At 39.8% G+C, this 19,679-nt stretch overlaps 1 protein-coding gene and 2 long non-coding RNA genes across 7 annotated transcripts in view; 1 reads left to right on the top strand and 2 right to left on the bottom strand.

Annotated features, from left to right (window-relative positions):
• LOC138950785 (uncharacterized) overlaps window positions 1–8,279 on the top strand; it is a 125,875-nt gene extending 117,596 nt beyond the window's left edge. Inside the window, exon 2 of the long non-coding RNA XR_011450793.1 lies at window positions 7,936–8,279. This is a non-coding gene — a long non-coding RNA (uncharacterized lncRNA). The remainder of the gene's footprint in view (window positions 1–7,935) is intronic.
• LOC138950779 (cytochrome P450 3A6-like) overlaps window positions 1–15,510 on the bottom strand; it is a gene marked incomplete in the record, with an annotated part of 137,214 nt that extends 121,704 nt beyond the window's left edge. Inside the window, 1 exon segment of the mRNA XM_070322504.1 lies at window positions 14,486–15,510. Within this exon segment, the coding sequence (XP_070178605.1) occupies window positions 14,486–14,535 (50 nt within the window).
• On the bottom strand, window positions 3,780–10,339 carry LOC138950781 (uncharacterized). 5 transcript variants are annotated; one of them, XR_011450785.1, is made up of 4 exons: window positions 10,181–10,339; window positions 9,268–9,349; window positions 7,508–7,738; window positions 3,780–3,975 (listed from the first exon to the last, which is right to left on the bottom strand). It is a non-coding gene; the product is annotated as an uncharacterized lncRNA (long non-coding RNA). The 5 variants fall into 5 exon arrangements; XR_011450786.1 differs by lacking the exon at window positions 10,181–10,339 and adding an exon at window positions 9,990–10,117; XR_011450788.1 differs by lacking the exon at window positions 10,181–10,339 and adding an exon at window positions 10,094–10,112.
• Window positions 15,511–19,679: the final 4,169 nt, after the last annotated feature.

Raw genomic sequence — 19,679 nt, forward strand, 5'->3', positions numbered from 1 at the left:
ATTTTTTAATACTCTAATAGCTTCTTTTACTTCGTTTTCAGTGATGACACGTTCAAGCGCATCCATGTCATACATCTCCTCCTCATCATCACCATCAGATACTCGATTAACACCATCCTCAACAAAATCAGTATGGTCATTATTTTCTTTTGTAAGAGAGTTAAACACATTATAAAAATGTTGATACCACTGTTCTGTATTAATGGAAATCACACCTGCCACCTTAGATGCCAAAGATTTGATTGTTTTCCAAAACAATTTAGGATCACTACTCCCTTTATCTAAAGACTCCATAAGAGACTGACGATGCGAATTTTTCTTTTGTCTAATAAGTTCATTATAGCTACTTCTTTTTTCAGTATAACAATCCGTGTCTACACGGCCGCTATGAAATAAACGAAGATTTTGTCTGAGATCTTTTCTACTATGGTAACATTCTGAATCGAACCACCTTTGTTGTCTGTCTTTTCCAATATACCAGGGGCTCACATCCACGTCGGACATCGGACATACACGGATATTTTTTCCAAATGTCCCATACATTTTTCATGCAAGAGGACATAAGTCCTATTGTTTTTGTCACAAAGTGGTCATTGTCCGATTATGCTTTCATTTGATCCGGACATTGTCAGTACTTTCCAATTTACAGTAGTTTGATTTGCTATTTTATCGATGTTTTGCAAAGCGATGTGTCTCTCCAAGCAGACGAAACTTGGGGAGACTTTATGTGCTATTTATAGAGAAAATCTTCCAAGGGTCGCAACTCTGAATGCTCCAAGCCGGTTGATAGTTGCCTCCCTTCGCGGATTTTTTCCGAATAAGCAACATGCCGCCGAAACAATCACAGTGAATTGTCGTCATTAGCTCAGAGACAGAACAACGCGTTTTTATTACTTTGATTTGTTACCTTTTTGACAATTTTTTTTATTGCATTTGTTCTGTTACCTTTGTGACAAGAAACTAGTCAAGTTAAATGTACGTTTTGTTGCGGAAAAAAAGTCGTATTGATTTATTTTTGTTCAGGACAAATGTCCTATCACTTTTGCATTGTCCAGGACTTTTGTCCTATGCCACCTCTCATGGATGTGAGCCCCTGAATATACACTCTTTTTTTCATACACTCTCCTGCCATCGTCATTGTTTCGTTAAATTTACTCAGAGATAAATTGACATCAACTTCTATTAATTCAGTGGCATCTCGGAGGCGGGCCTGAATTTCTTCAGAAGAGAATGAGGATACAAACGAAATCGACTTTTCATCACACCAAACAAACTTTTCAATCTTGACAGCCTTAGAAATATTACACTCAGAGTTAAAGGGATAGTATCCGCCGGAAAAGGCCTTCAGATCGCTTTCAAAGCTTCACCATAAGATTCTATGTTACAAATAATGCTACCATCCACGAGGAATAACTTTACTTTGCAAATTCAACAGTTTTGATAGCTAATTAACTGTCGTAAAAGAATCCAAGGAAAGAGCACTCTTGTAATGGTTGGGTGATTTCCCTTTGTCAAATTTGTCACAACAATCAAAATGGCGTCTCTCGGCGATTATTTTAGTCTGACAAGGTGAGTGTTACATAGTAAACGTTATCTGACAGAAAATAATGCTTTCAATGAGACAGTCAGTATCTGTTTACAAGTTGCTCTGAGCAGGACTGCAAAGCCTGAATCGATCATGCGAGTCAAATAGCTCTGGTGCACTCCGAATCATTCGCCGCCTTGATAGAGATCATTCAGTACTGGTTGTACTTAGTCCGATTATCTTGGACATGTTTGTTGCCTGTTGGTGATCCTTTCAAATATATGTCTCTGAAGTTGCACTTTTACTCCCTTACGTATATGCATTGTCATGTCACTGATCGATCACTTGGAACAGTAAACGTGCGCTTTGCGTGCAAGACGGAGTTCGAAGCAGTATTTCACCGAACATGAGAGAGCTCTGAAAATCGTGTTTATTCTCAGAATAGTAACCCAAAAGAGAAGACATACTTATCCCACTGAACAGTGTCGAGGAAATCATTGTCTTGTGCATTTGTTGTGTGTGTGTGTGTGTGTGCCTGTGTGTGTGTGCGCGCGTGTGTGTGTGTGTGTGTGTGTGTGTGCATGCGCATGCAGGGGAGTATGTCAAACTCAAGTGAGCTTTTCTTGAAGTTGATGATGATTGAAGTTTGATACAATAACTCATTAACTGTAACTGTAAGGTGGATTGATGAATAGTGTATCCTTTTCATGAATTTGTCTTTATTTCCAGGCTATGGAAGTTTCATGTTCAAAACAACAACAGAGCTGCCCCTGCAAGAGAAAAGGTGCGGAGGCAGGATAGGGAGAGGAATTAGCAGTCTCTATGTGTGGGCAGATGAAGAGGAAAGGATTGGTCTAAGTCCTCTCAAACTGAAATTGGTTTGCTGGGGAAGAAGGCTGATCCAAAAAACAACACCGCCCTCCAAGTCCAACCCTCCTCTAAACTCAATAATTCCAGTAAGTACCTTTTTATTCTGCAAGATTTGTTAGGTGGATGACTTTGTTGCAGGGTATATTAAATAATGACAAAAAGTGAGGTTTGCAGGTCTCAGTCGCAAATTATATTACTGGTGCCTATTGTTTGTTGCTATTCTAGTGAATGTGTATACATACATATATTTATTTCCTATTTTCAGAAGATAATGACAAATAATTAAAATTGTGTGCACTTAAATGTCACTACACACAACCTTTTAGTGTCTCATAAAGGGAAATACATATGAACAGTCCCCACAATTGGGGTGCTGTACCATGAAACCCCTCTTTTAAAAACCTTTACAATTCAAGATCTCCCCTTGTGTTTCAGATGTTTAGGTCATAACCTGTGCAAATTTACCTTCATTGTAAGACTTCTTGCTTTTTAAGACCTTATTTTCTCAGATTTTGGGGGGTCGTAAAAGGGGGTTCCACTGTATTCTAAAATATGAATTCTTGTTTACTGTTTAAACTACACCCATTTGCTCTTTGTAAATGAAGGATATTTTTCAGATTGATTATTTCTGCCTCCATACTGATCTTTATAATATACATTGGCGAGCAGATTCCATGATCATGCTAAAAATGTAGGAAGTCATAATTATGATGTTTAGGTTTTAGAATTGTGTATGCCTTGCAGTTCAAATTCATGTCTGCCTTCCTGTTCAATTGTTTAAAAATCAAGACAATCCCTGAGACACATTTTCCAACCACATGTCACACAGCAGTTCTGCTTGAAACATCAGAATCGAATAGTATACCAAACAGGCCTTTATGCGGTTTCGCACTTGACTACTGCTGCTTCGATACCACTTGTGCAGAAAAAAAATTAGAGATACAGTGGAGCCCTTCTTTTAAGATATTACAAACTCAATTAAAGATCAAAACTTGACTAAATGTAAAAAGCAATAGTGTTAGAATGGAGGTTATAAACAGAAATCTGAGAAAGTAATGTCTTAAAAGACAAATGTTTAGAAAAAAAGGCGGGGGGGGGGGGGGGGGGGGGTGAGTTGGCAAACTTAGGTTTTACTGTTCAATGCATGGGTAAACTGGGCATTCATTCCAAGTACCTAAAGATGTGTAACTGGCACTTTTGCTCATCGGTAGTACTGGAACACAATTTTACACAGTGCGTCAGAATGCCTCTGGAAAGCCTATGCCTACAAGTAAATCCCCCCCCCCCCCCCTCCGCCTACAAGTAAATCCCCCCCCCACCACACACACACACATCTTTTACTCACACCCGCACCCCATTACATAGATGAATAGATTACAAATACTATTCTTTTACTTTTTATTTTCACACTTTTTCTTGCATTTGGTTCATGTTTATTATTTGAAGTTTGATTCTGAATCAAGCGTCTTTAGTGATGGATGGTTTTCTGTGTATGCTCCAGGACTTCAAGGCACTGGTGCTTGATGACAGCAGGCTCCCACTGGCCCACACACAGAGAAGAGATTGGAGGTGCCCTCGCCCTGGAAGAAGAAGAGGATGGGAATATCAATAAAACAAAACGATACGCAACATTCACACAGCTTACATTGTGGACATACATACATTTGGGTGAAGGTGTAAGAGCCGCCATACATGTGCAGTTGCTGTGTATGGGTCATAGGAATGACAATTTAGATCCAACTGGCCAGAACACTGACTTTCGTCCTTGTCGCTTGTATTGAAGTACATTGTGGTGTTATATGAAGTACATTTGGTTGGGGGTTGGTGTAACCATACTCTGTATTTAGCACCGTTCTGAATTTGTGTATGTTTTATCTCTCAAAGCACATTGTTTTTTGATTTTTTTATGTACCTTAAACTACTTTTTCAGCACCCGCAGTACCTAGTTAACGCCCATCCTCCAACATTTGGATCAGTGTCGTCAACATATGTTGTGTGTTTTGTGTGTATGTGTGTGTGTGTTTTTTAAATGATGTGCACAGTTCTGCACACTGTAGTGACATTGTCATTCTAGGGAATGCTGAAAGACAACTATAATGTTTATTTAATACTCTGGTCACTGGAGTATCTGGATAGCCCTGTGAAAAGAAGATGGAGATGAGAGAGCGTCTTCGGAAGTTGAAGAGGTCTGATTTTAGTGATTTAAGGGAGCATGTGAAACGACCAGTGTTTGGTTACGCCATTTCCTATGGATTGGATCAGTATCAATGACTGACTGACTGACTATTCACTTTGTGGTTTTTGGCTCACGTAAGTGTAGCCTATGCGATCGTAACTTTGTCTGTCTGTGCGTGCGTGCGTGCGTGCGTCTGTGCGTGTGTATGTCTGTGGTAGAAACTCTAACATTTGAAGACGTCACATTACATTGACGTCACATTATGACGTAAGAGGGTTAGACGTCACGCGAAGGAAGTACTGAAAGTCTCGGTCATTATTATTTTGAGCGCGCCGAGACTAGTTGGCAGTCGTGTCCTTGTAAGTAGCAGACAGACAGATCTAGATCTAGTGTCTCGCTTTCTTGCACAGTTTCACCTATGCTCTTTCTGTGTGTGTGTGTGTGTGTGTGTGTGTGTGTGTGTGTGTGTGTGTGTGTGTGTGTGTGTGTGTGTGTGTGTGTGTGTGTGTGTGTGTGTGTGTGTGTGTGTGTGTGTGTGTGTGTGTGTGTGTGTGTGTGTGTGACGGAGTGATTGAGTTTGTGTTACTGTTTGTCGATTTCTTACGTGAGCCTTGATGGCTTCGCCTCTTGTTAGGATGTGTGTTTATTCACTCTCAGTGAATTTTTTGTTGGGTTTTTAGTGTTTTTTTCTTCTGTTTAGACACTTGCATATCAGGCGAAAGATACTTACAGGGTGACTAATTGTGCACAGATACATCTCCTATTAAAATGTTCACACCAAGATACCAAATATCACCATTTCTAACGAGGAACTGATCCTGCACAGGCACAGTACCTAGTAAACGCCCCACCCCCTACTTTGGGCAAAATCTGTGCATAAAGCGGATGGACAATTAAAAGGCAGTTTACAGTACTAATATTTTTCCTCATTACATTTAGTCAAGTTTTGACTAAATGTTTTAACGTAGACGGGGGAATCGAGACGAGGGTCATGGTGTATGTGCGTGTGTGTGTGTGTGTCTGTCTGTGTGTGTAGAGCGATTCAGACTAAACTACTGGACCGATCTTTATGAAATTTGACATGAGAGTTTCTGGGTATGATATCCCCATACGTTTTTTTTTCATTTTTTTGATAAATGTCTTTGATGACGTCATATCCGGCTTTTCGTGAAAGTTGAGGCGGCACTGTCACGCCCTCATTTTTCAACCAAATTGGTTGAAATTTTGGTCAAGTAATGTTCGACGTAGCCCGGACTTCGGTATTGCATTTCAGCTTGGTGGCTTAAAAATTAATTAATGACTTTGGTCATTAAAAATCTGAAAATTGTAAAAAAAAAAATTTTTTTTTAAAACGATCCAAATTTACATTCATCCTATTCTCCATCATTTGCCGATTCCAAAAACATAAAAATATGTTATATTTGGATTAAAAACACGCTCTGAAAATTAAATATATACAAATTAATACGAAAATTAAATTTTCGAAATCAATTTAAAAACACTTTCATCTTATTCCTTGTCGGTTCCTGATTCCAAAAACATATAGATATGATATGTTTGGATTAAAAACACGCTCAGAAAGTTAAAACAAAGAGAGGTACAGAAAAGCGTGCTATCCTTCTGAGCGCAACTGCTACCCCGCTCTTCTTGTCAATTTCACTGTCTTTGCCGTGAGCGGGTGACTGACGATGCTACGAGTATGCGGTCTTGCTGCGTTGCATTGCGTTCAGTTTCATTCTGTGAGTTCGACAGCTACTTGACTAAATGTTGTATTTTCGCCTTAGGCCCAAAAAAATAATAGGTGTGGTTACGGTAACATAGCCAAACAAGAAGAGCAAACGCTCGATCGAGTCACTTTCGCAGTTCTGAATATTATATGAGGCATCAGATGGACAGGAAGAAATTGCTATTCACAACACAATGAGTCACATTCACATAAAATTTGAGCCCGGTCACTTTTATAGTTTCCGAGAAAAGCCCAACGTTAAGTTGTGTGTTGCCGAACAGAAAAGGCTAGTTATCTCCCTTGTTTTTCTGATAACGTTCGTAAAAGGCTACAGATGTAAATACTTTGATGTAAAGAATAATCCTACAAAGTTTCAATCACATCCGATGAACTTTGTCAAAGATATAAAATGTCTAATTTTTCCTTTGACGCTGACCTGTGACCTTGAAAAAGGTCAAAGGTCAACGAAACCATCGTTAAAGTGTAGAGGTCATTGGAAGTCACGACTAAACAAAATATGAGCCCGATCGCTTTGATAGTTTCCGAGAAAGATATAAAATGTCTAATTTTTCCTTTGACGCTGACCTGTGACCTTGAAAAAGGTCAAAGGTCAACGAAACCATCGTTAAAGTGTAGAGGTCATTGGAGGTCACGACTAAACAAAATATGAGCCCGATCGCTTTGATAGTTTCCGAGAAAAGTCCAACGTTAAGGTGGTGTCTACGGACGGACGGCCGGCCGGACGGCCGGCCGGCCGGACAGACTAACACTGACCGATTACATAGAGTCACTTTTTCTCAAGTGACTCAAAAAAATAGGGTAGGAAGGTAGGCAATCACTTTTTTTTTTGTAACTTTTTTTTCTAATGTGTACAAATTAAACCTACTTGACAGGGAAATAAGTGTGCGACTCGGGCGCTTTCGCTTTCATTGCGTTTTCTGCACTCGTTTACTTGGGTTTTTTTTAAATTTTTGTTTGACAAATGTAATAAAAAGTTATAGGGTCGGCTCCAAAAAATAGGGTAGGTCGGGTTACCGTAACCACACCTATTTTTTTTTAGGCCTTACGCGACTTGTTTTAATTTCTAGTCTCAGTATAGTTTCGTGTAGGTATTGGGATAATTGGAGTTACAGGTATATATACATGTGATTTCACTTGCAATTCTTTACATAAAATAAACTCAAATGAGCAGACATAAAGGTGCACCTACAATTATTGTGACTGTTGCTGTAAAACAATTTCCTTGGTAGATGGAGGGCATTGTGGGGACCAGATGTGTAGACCGTGGGATTAGATAGACTTGGGGGTTCTGGCTTGTAGAAAACTTCCCTGCTGCTCCGCCTTTTGGGGACGAACTTTGTGTTCAGTGATGTGTGCATAGGACTTTGCAACGTCAACCTCCACTGCAAACCATCTTTGTATTGTAGACACTATATTGTACCTGCAGAGAAAGATCACTTTTAGCTGTGCAGTGGAACCCTCATTTACAGCCCCCCCCCCCCCCCCCCCCCCCCTTCTTTAAGATCCTGTTTTTTTGGATTTTATGTTTATAATCTCTGTAAATTTACTCCCCCTGTTTAAGACGTAGCTGATTTTCTCAGCATTTTACAAGTTCCACTGTAGTATTTCCCTCTGCAGCATTATTGTCAGTCAAAAGGGATACACAATCTGGCATAAAGAACAGCTGACATGAACAATAAAGTCTGGGGAAGGGTCCTGAAAGTATCTTGATTAATGCGTTGAATTGACAGGTCTAGTAAACCTTGTGCAGAACAAATATGTGTTGAAGAGTGCTCGTTGACATGTTGCAGCAAGCCAAGCCATAATTATAACCTGTTGAAGTAATACAAATCATGGGTGTGGGTTATATTAATTCACATCTTTTATATGATTGAAATGCATAATTCTAAGACTTGTTTCTGAAAATGTGTACATTTGCATTTAAGATCTACATGGAATAAAACTGACACTGTTCTCGACAATTGAGTATGTTTTTGTGTGCGCATGTTGCTTAGTTTATTGATAATAATTGACTTTGGGTCAAGTTGTAACCACGAGTTTTGTAGCAAAGGTGCAATGATAAAAATAGACAGAAGATAATCAGATAATAAGACACTGGGCTGCAAATTGCTTTCAATTGTCATTGTATTTATCTGTAAAATCATCATGATTTCCATGGCATGTATAATGCAGTGGAACCCCCCTTTTAATGGCCCTGTCACACGACCGTTTTAACGCCTGCGTATGCCGACGTATGGGACATTTGAATAAGTATTTGAATAAGTACGCTGGCGTACGTCGAATACGTTATGGGTACGTTTTGTATACGTTAAGAGGACGCTGAAGCACGCTGGCATACGTCGTAGTACGCTGAGCACGCATACAAAACGTACCCATAACGTATTCGACGTACGCCAGCGTACTTATTCAAATACTTATTCAAATGTCCCATACGTCGGCATACGCTGGCGTTAAAATGGTCGTGTGACAGGGCCATAAGACCCCAAATTTAAAACTCCCTCCTTTTTAAAACCTTGTTTTCTCACATTTTCTGTTCATAACGTCTGTAAAATTACCCCCATTAAGACTCATTCCTTTTTAAGACTTGATTTTCTCAGATTGTTTGAGGTCTTAAAAGGGGGGTGCCACTGTTGTTATAATGCATCTTCAGAAATTGAAGACACATGCTGCAGTTTTGTTATAACCATGAAGAAGAAAAATACTGTTTACAGTGTCTTATCCTCTAACTACATCTTTTTAAAGACTCCATAACTTTTAATCACTCAACAATTCCTCTCTGTATGGCTGCAGTTCAAGTAAACCAGAAATGGTAAACCATTGCCACATTCAAGGAATTGGTTCCTGGCAACTTATGTCGGGTGCGCAGCCTGAGAGAGACACGACAGAGATAGTTGCTCAAGATAAAAGATAAGCTTGACTTACACCAAAATTATGAACATTTAAACTCACCTTACTGATCTTTTTGTCTGAAATATGTTATGCCATTATTGCCACACATTGCAAGAATGTTTGATGTCCGGGTGCTTGGTCCCTGAAAATGTCAGAAAATTGTTATAGTAATTATAGCAACATCTAAAACCACTAAGTGTAAACCAAAGGCTGGCCAATTACATAGTTCTACAGCAACATCAGTTCTGAACATGAAGCTTTGAACATGCACAGCGACACTTAAAATGGCAGTCAAAAAAGAAAGGATGAATGAAATTCTGCCACATTTAGTGTTTGCTTCAATGAACACTGAGGAAGAATGTGTTCTTCATTAAAAGTAACCCTTTCACAAAGCTTCACCAATAAACTTCAATCATAGTTCTTACTGGACAGAAAAACTCATACCACTGACAATATAAAATGTCAGTTATAAATAACATGTTCTGTTGCACAACCTCCAAAGACTGCAAAGAAACAACTGCCAATAAACTGATAAAGCGTTAAAATATCAGTATCACGTGTGCTGACTGACCCTACTTTTTTCCATCTACAATTTTTTTTTTAGGGGGATTACTCACAGACTGGCTACTCTGTCATTCTCTGTCTCATATATACAGTGCACCACAGGAGCTTGTATTAAACCGCCGGTCGATCATTATTTACTTCTGCATGCTTACCCTTACTACGATGATCGACCGGCGTTTTGATACAAGCTCCTGTGCAGTGCACAGACACACACGCACCGTAGTTGCAAACACACACACTGACACTGTGTCCGTGTTCAAACAAAAACAGGAAAACTGGACACATTCGGCCGCTTGATTGATCCTTCATTCGCACTACACACCAGCAGACACACATACAACACGGCAGCAAAATGTGTCCAGGTCTTTCCAAAGTATACACCACAACACTCGCTTTATTTAATACTTACACATCCAGTAGCAGGTTAGAGCTACGTCGCGGCGCACACTGAACGGTAAAACTGACACTCAGTTGAATCCAGCTTTCCGTCTGCTTGCTGATGATAACTTTGCATTTTGTGCGCCGAGCATGTCTTTCTCGTGATTCTGTGACGTTCGGAGTCAGTCAGCTGCTTTCAGAACCACATGGAGTCGATTTCTTACTGAAACTTGCGGGCTTGTCCCACTGAGCGGCTATCCCATCCGCCATTGTTTTTAGTCGTCATGCTAACGGCACGCGCTCGCGACGAAAACCAGTCTATGACGGCCAATTTTAATCTTCAAATGGTGGAGAGCAGACGTCAAAAAACTCATTTTGATTTAATTATTTAGCATACTTGTGGTGCTTTATTGAGCAAACCGGGCCAGGTGCGTCTTAATTAAGGTACACTAGATCCCCCAAAATCTTCAAATCGGCCGAATTCGACAAAAAACTCTCCAAAATGGCGGCGCGGACACTATATCTTTAAAAAAAAACATCATTTGGCAGGAAGATCATTTCCACAGGCATGTGTTTGGATTCAATTTTTTCAGCTACGTTAAGTGAAACAGAAGAAAACAAATTTCTTGACACAATAAAATAGTCAATAACACTACAACCCGATGTTGAAACATAGGTAAAGTTACTGTCCCCTCCTCCCTTTCCCTGCATACCGTTCACAATAACAAAGTCAAATTGCTCACAAACATTCAACAAATATTTACCAAAGGCATTTTCCTCTTTATCTTTCGACACACGCACGCATTCTTCAAAACAATCGTCTCCTTCCTCGACTTCAGTGTTCTGTGACGGGAACACACTGAAGTAATCTGCATCATAAAAACACTGCATTTCACGTGCATTCCGAGAACCTGTTCTTGCATTCAAATCTCCAAACAAAATAAAGGGCAAATCACCAACGTTTTTTATGAGATCCAAAATACACTCTTCCATAATAGACACACCATTTGAAATTTCAGTTTCGTTGTAATAGGCAGAGTTGGCTGGTGGTAGATATGTCCCTAGCAGTAATACATCACTCTCTAACCCCAGCAACTCTTTTGCTAATTTTAATACAACGCAATTATCGTATTTTGTTTCGCTGTCTGAGCGAACGACGAAGAAGAAGAAGAAGAAGTATTTTGTTTCTACTCTTTCGACGACATGGCTAATTTCTTTTTTAACCAACAAAGCTACACCACCGGAGAGACACCCTGTGACTGCGTCTGAAACTTTTAAACCCGGAGAAAGAAACACATCATATAACGGAAAAATCAAGGACGGAAAGGTAACTGAAAACGTTTCAACTAGCAAGGCAATATCAAACTTCTCAATGTAGGCTCTTATTTCACAGTCATAAACATTTCTCAACCCTTCAATATTATATGTCATAAACTTGACAATCCGTCGAGTAATGTCACAGTTGGCCCGGCTAACCCCTCATTCATTAGACTTCGTGGCAGTATCGTTACCACGGCTCAATGATTCTGTCAGTGTCAGCTGTCGACCACAGAGAGAGAGAGTGAGAGAGAGAGAGAGAGAGAGAGAGAGAGAGAGAGAGAGAGAGAGAGAGAGAGAGAGAGAGAGAGGGGGGGGGGGGTCTGGAAGCTACATTTTTAAAAATATTTTGTTTATGATCGTTTACACGTAAACGAAAGTTTAAGAGAGAGAGAGAGAGAAAGAGAGAGAGAGAGAGAGAGAGAAAGAGAGAGAGAGAGAGGGAGAGAGAGAGAGGGAGAGAGAGACAGAGGGAGACAGAGGGGTGGAAGGGGGGAGAGAGAAAGAGAGAGACAGAGAGAGAGAGAGACAGAGAAAAAGAGAGAGAGAGAGAGAAAGAGAGAAAGAGAGAGAGAGAGAAAGAGAGAGAGAGAGAGAGAGAGAGAGAGAGAGAGAGAGAGAGAGAGAGCGGCAGACAGACAAACACTGAAACATGCGCAAACAGACACACAGACAGAGGATGTAGGAGGCAGATGTAGAGAAACTGAGACAGAAAAAGATATAGGGAGACATAAACAGAGACAGACGGACAGACAGACAGACAGACAGACCTACAGCCAGAGGGAAAGAGAGACAGAAAAAGACAGGACAGACAGACAGACAGACAGACAGACAAAGAAAACCCATTCCGTGCACCTGCAACTCACCAGGGCTCCCCATAGTGCGCGTCCCTGCGTCCTATACGCACTGGAAGCCGAAATCACGTACTGGAAATTCACGGAGGGGTCCTTGGACGCACTAAACCCATACAGAACGGGTCCCGGGACGCACTAAATTTCCGCTATCGAGCGTACCGTATGTACTCTATTCAGACTGTTGTATTCAGTCAGTGTGTTCCATTTAATAAGGCATAGTTGAGGTGCCCTCTTCGAGTATTCTGACGAAAAAAGACACTTCAAATCCCACTATTGAAGATAACAATGCGTTATAACAATGCGTTATAAGGCCCAAAAAAAAAAAATTGTCTGTTTAGGGTAACCCGACCGACCCTATCGATTTGGCGCCGACCCAAAAACTTTTTTTTGATTTCAAAAAAAAAAAAAAAAAAAAGAGGTAAAAATGCTAAAAAGAGACATTTGGCGTTTCTTTCTCTCCCTTTCTCTCTGTTTTATTTATACGTTAGTTTTGAAACATGTATTCATCAAATATAAGAAGTGAATGTTCAGCCAACATAGCATTTACACACACAAAAAAACAAAAAAACAAAAAAAAACCTACCTACCTACCGACCCTACTTTTTTTGGTCATGTTACCCTAAACAGACAATTTTTTTTTTTGGCCTAACAATGCGTTATATGAACACAGGAGGTTTGGGGACTATGGACTCTTGGGACCCTCTAAAACTCCGCGTAAGGGGTCTATGGACCTTCTAAACATTAACAGTTGGGGTCACGGGACCCTCTAGAACTGGCGTCCTTGGCGAGCCCTGACCTATGTTACAGGATTATATGAATACCAGCGAGGAGAGCCGTATATAACTAAGATGATTTTAACGACCCCGTAAAAATGATAGCAATCATACCCTATCCTTCATTGCCCGTTGTTAGGTGCAACTAGTATAGGTAATATCATGCATTACGAAACGCAGACGTGACCAAGACAAAACAATAGTCACACACGCCACGCATTATCGGCAGAGGTGTGCAAAATTGAAGACCCTTCTGATAAGGTGCAGTAATGCATGTACATACCTACACTATTAACCATTTAGTACAGTAGTAAGCAAAAGAAACGTAAGGTACAGTTATGCATATGTGCATACCTACACTACATTTCGTTACAGTAGGAGGCAACAGAAACGTAAGGTCCAGTTATGCATATGTACATACCAAACTATTAACCATTTAGTTACAGTAAAACGCAAAAGAAAAACGCCACAGTTGCGCCCACTGTTTTTTCTCTCGTCGTTTTCAAATTGCTGTAAAACATAAACCAGTTAAACAAAATGTCAGGATCACCTTGTACCTCCGATACTCAGTTCTGTGGGCAGAACATTCCCTTCGTCATAATAAATCTGGTTGAAAAGCAGTCGATAACTTGCCTTGACATTTACAGGTTTTATATTTCTGCATGTCCGCCATCCATATTCACACAGTTATATTTTACGCAAGTATATTTGGCAATGCAAGTAGATATATATACGGTATTTCATCACAGAGGAGAACAAAATGGTATGACGTTACCATGCGAAGTTCTTTGTTTGCAAATGCACATACGTACTTGATCAGGAATAGAAGAAGAAAGAAGAGAAGAACCAAAAGGAGACAAAGAAGAAGAAGAAGAAAAAGAACAGCAACAACAACAACAACGACAACAAAAACAACAACAACAACAACACCGCCGCCATCATTATCAACAAAACCAACAACAGCAACAACAACAACAACAACGACAACAGCAACAACAACAACAGAAACAACAGTTACAACAGTTACAGCACAATCATTTGTATTATCACCATTATCATCATCGTCATCAGGTTCACCATCATCATCTTCATCATCATCATCATCATCATCATCATCATCATCATCATCATCATCATCATCACGATCACTATCGTCATCATCATCATCATCAGCATCATCATCATCATCAGCAGCAGCAGCATCATCAGCAGCATCATCATCAACAACAACAACAACAACAACAACAACAACAACAACAACACTACTTAAAGCAGTCAAAAACTACAAAACAACAACACCAACACCACCACCACCACCAACCACTACAACATCGCCAACAACAGCAACAACAACGACACCGACACCAGCAACAACATCAACATATCCCTTACCTGTACAGTAGAATCCCAGCCAGAAGAACTAATAACAGCAAGGAGATCATGTTGGCTTCTTTTCTCACTTTCGCAAAAATACACCAAACTGAATGTTATTCACAATGCACTTTGTCTGGTCTGGAGTTGCGACGGAGATGACGGAGTGTGTTAATTCCTGTCAAACGTGACGAGCTGAAAGTCTTTGTAATATAACCAAAGACACATATGCATCAGAGTGATTGACAATGTCAATGATCGAGCTTCAGTTTCACACGTCAGCACACTTTTTTCGGAATGTTCTCGAAGAAGTGTATGCGTTCCAGTGTTTTCAAGTGTCAATGTCCTTGGAATGAAGCCAATAATTCAATTTGTCAGACTACACACGTTCCAGTTTTTTTCTGCAAATTAAAAAAGAATGAACAATCCGCAGTGTTCTAGGAATGAAGTGGTGTTTTTGTTCTGCAATAATCTGCAAAACAAACACGTTCACACAAGTTTCATACTTGAATAAAATAGAAAATTCACCCAGGAATTTCACCGTCATATGATCACGCGTTAACTTCTGTGTCATTGAAATCTGGCGCCCGGGTTTGATTTCATCCACAACTGTCTCCTTTGAAAAGTATACGAGGCAAACACCTTACGAGAGTATTCGCGCCAGATTATATCTTATCCCAGGTGTACATGTAGTTACACTTTTAAATATGGTAACCACTAAGACTGTAGATACGTGTTATATACTCTAGTCAGATCCTCTCAATGCTGTGCTATTTAAACTTTTTTTCTGGAGCTGTCGTTATTCATTGGTGTCGCCCAAACCAGATATATCCGGTCTCGATGGCTTTTTAATGTGTTTTTTTTGTCCGTTTCAATTCATTAAGTGAAACGTCAAGTCTAGCCATTCACTCTTTGCTTTTATCCCTTGATAATGAAGAAGATTTTTGAATGCTTCAATCGTTCTGGAATCTGTGTATTTTTATAGGGCTCTGCACAGGACAGTCTGGCTTAAGACTAGGCCCAGGTAAAGATTAATACTGTCCAGTTTAGGATCCACTCAGTGTGATTCAAGGATGGTATTTCTGCAAGTTGATATAATTCGCTGTCGCCATATCACCCAAAACGCACGTTGTCTGGAGAATAAAAGAAGATAACTGTTCATAGAAGATGAATTCAAGTCTAACTATTGCACTTTACCGTCTAGTAACTTAGTCTCTTTCAAATTATGTATTCAAGATTAATTTGCCCAGTTACCGTATATACATTAGAAACCCACTAAATTGTGTGTTAAAGGCATACTAACGCACTCCCGTGTTTACAAAGTGTAGTTTGCCCACAATCGATGTCAAACGCACCGTAAGACCATATAATGACGATACGTCACCATGCGCGGACCATAATACATGCATTACAGCTTGTTCTAGCCTCTGAAAAAGTGAGGATGTCAACAAAGCCGCGGTGTTCTCTCCCTTGCATCAACGTTACATGTGTTGCCAAATCTATAAATAGGACGATCCAGATCAAAATGAAAATTCAAATATCTCAACATTTAAGGGGTCCTAGACCACAATATTTTGCAGGGAACTTAATTTAGTCTGTCTCCAGCTGTTGGTAAAGCAATTAGCGTGTATAGTCATCGAGTACATATGGCTTTAATGAAAGATCAATTCAAGTTTTGCTGCTGCACATTACCGAAATCTTATCTCTTTCCAGTGAATAATTCAAGATTCATTTGCCGAGTTGCTCTAGTTACATTTGAAAACCACTAAACTTTGTGTTATTGACGATGAATTTAAGTTTTGCTACTGCATTTTACCGTAATCCTATCTCTTTCCAGTGAATTATTCAAAATTAATTTGCCGAGTTGCTCTAGTTACATTTGAAACCCACCAACGTGTGTGTTACTGAAGATGAATTTAACTTTTACAACTGCACTTTTCCGTCTGATAAGTCGATCCCTTTCTAGATCCTACTACTTGTTCAAGATTAATCAGTGCTGTTGAATTTGATCGTTTCATTAGAAATCCAACAGACTCAGAATTTTCATCGAAGATGAATACAATTCTTATTCCTGCACTTTCCAGTGAATCATTTAAGATCAATTCACGCAGCTGCTCTAGTTACATTATACAAAAACAGGGAGAATTTTCATTGAAGAATGATTATGCTCAAGCTCCCACACAAATCCACCAAAACAGAGAGTACTTTTTTTGACCTGAGACAGCGCAAGAAAAATATGTCCCATTTTGATGTAAATAGGTAGCCACACTCAGTGAGCGAGTTTTAGCGTCAACTAAGGTGACTCGAGTCGAACCGGAGGTCGCAAAAACTCGGTCCGGTACGACTGGAGTGACGTCACCGGTTAACCAACTTTCAACCTTGCTTCCTGCGTAGGGTCTCTCCAGTTCCAAGATGGCTGCCAAGGCGAGGTGAGAAACTTCTGCAAATATTTTTTGACAAAGTTACGGATTGTGAGAAGACATTTGTTGTAAATCACTTAGCCTTTCAAAAATTAAGGATACTGGGTTGGATACTGTCTTGGTTTTAATGCATTTTATTTTAGCAGTGATGTTCATTTTGGGAAGAAATGAGGTCAACAGGAGTTTGGGTGCGATTTCGGCTCAAATGTACTTTAGCGCCCTGAACTTTTACCCGGCTGTTTTGCGCTCGATTTTCACGCTCACTTCTTCATTGACGTTCGAATCGATAGTTCGATGTTTTGGCATTACATTCACATCAACAATAAAACAGTACTGCTTGTTCATCATCGTCGTCCATCAACTCTCCACAACAGTAAATCCGTAACGCGCTTGTCGCCATCTTGTTGCAAGGGACGCGACTGGACACAACCCAACAGCGTTTCCGCGAAGAAAAAAAACAGACATGCGCAGTGACCCTACCGTAGCTCAACCCTGTTCCTCGCGAAAACTCGCTCAGTATAAGCTTAGCTTGTTGTGTGGTCCCAATTGTTCCTATCGTATTGGCAACCCCATGTTCTCGGAATAAAAATCTTGCTTAAACCAAACAGAGCGCGAATACAAAATAAATACAGGCCTAGCGTAGTAGCACATTTTACGGTCCGGTGAATCCTGCCCTTGCTGGTGTTGCCCAGAGTCGACAGTATGCTCCAAGGACTTTCCGCTCCAGTGAGATCGTAGCATGCCTGAGGCTAAAGTTCAGACGCACCCACACATTCACTCAAGTTTTGACTAAATGTTTTAACATAGAGGGGACATCGAGACGAGGGTCGTGGTGTATGTGTGTCTGTGTGTGTGTGTAGAGCGATTCAGAGTAAACTACTGGACCGATCTTTATGAACTTTTACATGAGAGTTTCTGGAAATGATATTCCGAGCTGTTTTTTTCAGTTTTTCGATAAATGTCTTTGATGACGTCATATTCGGCTTTTTGTAAACGTTGAGGCGGCACTGTCACACCCTCATTTTTCAATGAAATTAATTGAAATTTTGGCCAAGCAATCTTAAAGAAAGGCCGGACTTTGGTATTGCATTTCAGCATGGAGGTTTAAACATTAATTGAGGATGTTGGTCATTAAAAATCTTAAAATTGTAATTAAAATATTTTTTTAATAAAACAATCCAAAGCAATTTTATCTTATTCTTCATCATTTTACGATTCTAAAAACATATAAATATGTAATATTCGGATTAAAAACAAGCTCTGAAAATTAAAAATATGAAAATGATGATTACATTTAAATTTCCGAAATCGATTTAAAAACAATTTCATCTTATTTCTTGTCGGTACCTGATTCCAAAAACATATAGATATGAAATGTTTGAATTAAAAACAAGCTCAGAAAGTGAAAAAGAATAGAAATACAGAAAAGCGTGCTATCCTGCTCGGCGCAAGCACTACTGCGCTATTCTGGATTGTCAATTTCACTGCCTTTGCCACGAGTGGTGGACTGACGATGCTACGAGTATACGGTCTTGCTGAACAAATGCAGTGCGATCAGTTTCATTCTGTGAGTTGGACAGCTTGACTAAATGTTGTATTATCGCCTTACGCGACTTGTTTTTGTTTTCCACGATGTAGAGCTCTCATCTTTACTGCGCAGGACCGCCCTGATATGGCCCTTCGTGGTCGGCTGGGCGTTAAGCAAAAACAAAAAACAAAAAACAAAAAATTACTGCGCAGTTCAAGGTTTCCTCGTGAATGGGGTGTCTGCTCCAACGATACTCAAGGTGTACTCCCCGCTGAGTTTATTCCATATGGAATCAACGCAATATTCTTGTTGTTGCTGTTGTTTGTGTTGTTGTTGTTGTTGTGGTGGTGGTGGTGGGGGGGGGGTGGTGTCGCTGTTGATGTAATCAAAATATACTTGGTCAAAATGCAGTTTTACCAATCGTGTATTCCGGGAGGTGTTAATTTCAAAAGCACAAACACAACGTTCTTGTTGTTATTGTTGGTGTCAAAACGTACTTTGACCAAATGTAATTTTACCAGTAGGACTCTCATTCAAGAACATTTTGCTTAAATGACACGCGAGGTTTAATCCAGAAGTTTTCTTTCAATTTCAAATGCACCAACAAACGATTTTTGTTTTGCTTGCTGTCAAAATGCACTCTACCCAAATTTACTTTTACCAGTCGGAGTCTCATTCAAGATAAAATTATGTTCGCTTCAATGGGGTATTCTAGGTGGTGTTTATTTCAAATGAACCAACACACAATTCTTGTTGTTTGTCGTCTGCTGTCAAAATGCACTCAACCCAAATATAATGTTACCAGTCGGAGTCTCATTCAAGATATATTCGCATCAATGGTTTATTCCAGGTGGTGTTTAGTTCAAATGCACCAACACACAATTCTTGTTGTTTGTCGTCTGCTGTCAAAATTCACTCTACCCATAAATAATGTCACCAGTCGGAGTCTTATTCAAGATATATTCGCTTCAATGGTTTATTCCAGGTGGTGTTTATTTCAAATGCACCAACACACAATTCTTGTTGTTTGTCGTCTGCTGTCAAAATGCACCCTACCCAAATATAATGTTACCAGTCGGAGTCTCATTCAAGATATATTCGTTTTAATGGTTTATTCCAGGTGGTGTTTATTTCAAATGCAACAACACACAATTCTTGTTGTTTGTCGTCTGCTGTCAAAATGCACTCTACCCATAATATATAATGTCACCAGTCGGAGTCTCATTCAAGATATATTCGCTTCAATGGTTTATTCCAGGTGGTGTTT

The sequence above is a fragment of the Littorina saxatilis genome, linkage group LG16 (assembly GCF_037325665.1).
Source record: "Littorina saxatilis isolate snail1 linkage group LG16, US_GU_Lsax_2.0, whole genome shotgun sequence".
Lineage (NCBI taxonomy): Eukaryota > Metazoa > Mollusca > Gastropoda > Littorinimorpha > Littorinidae > Littorina > Littorina saxatilis.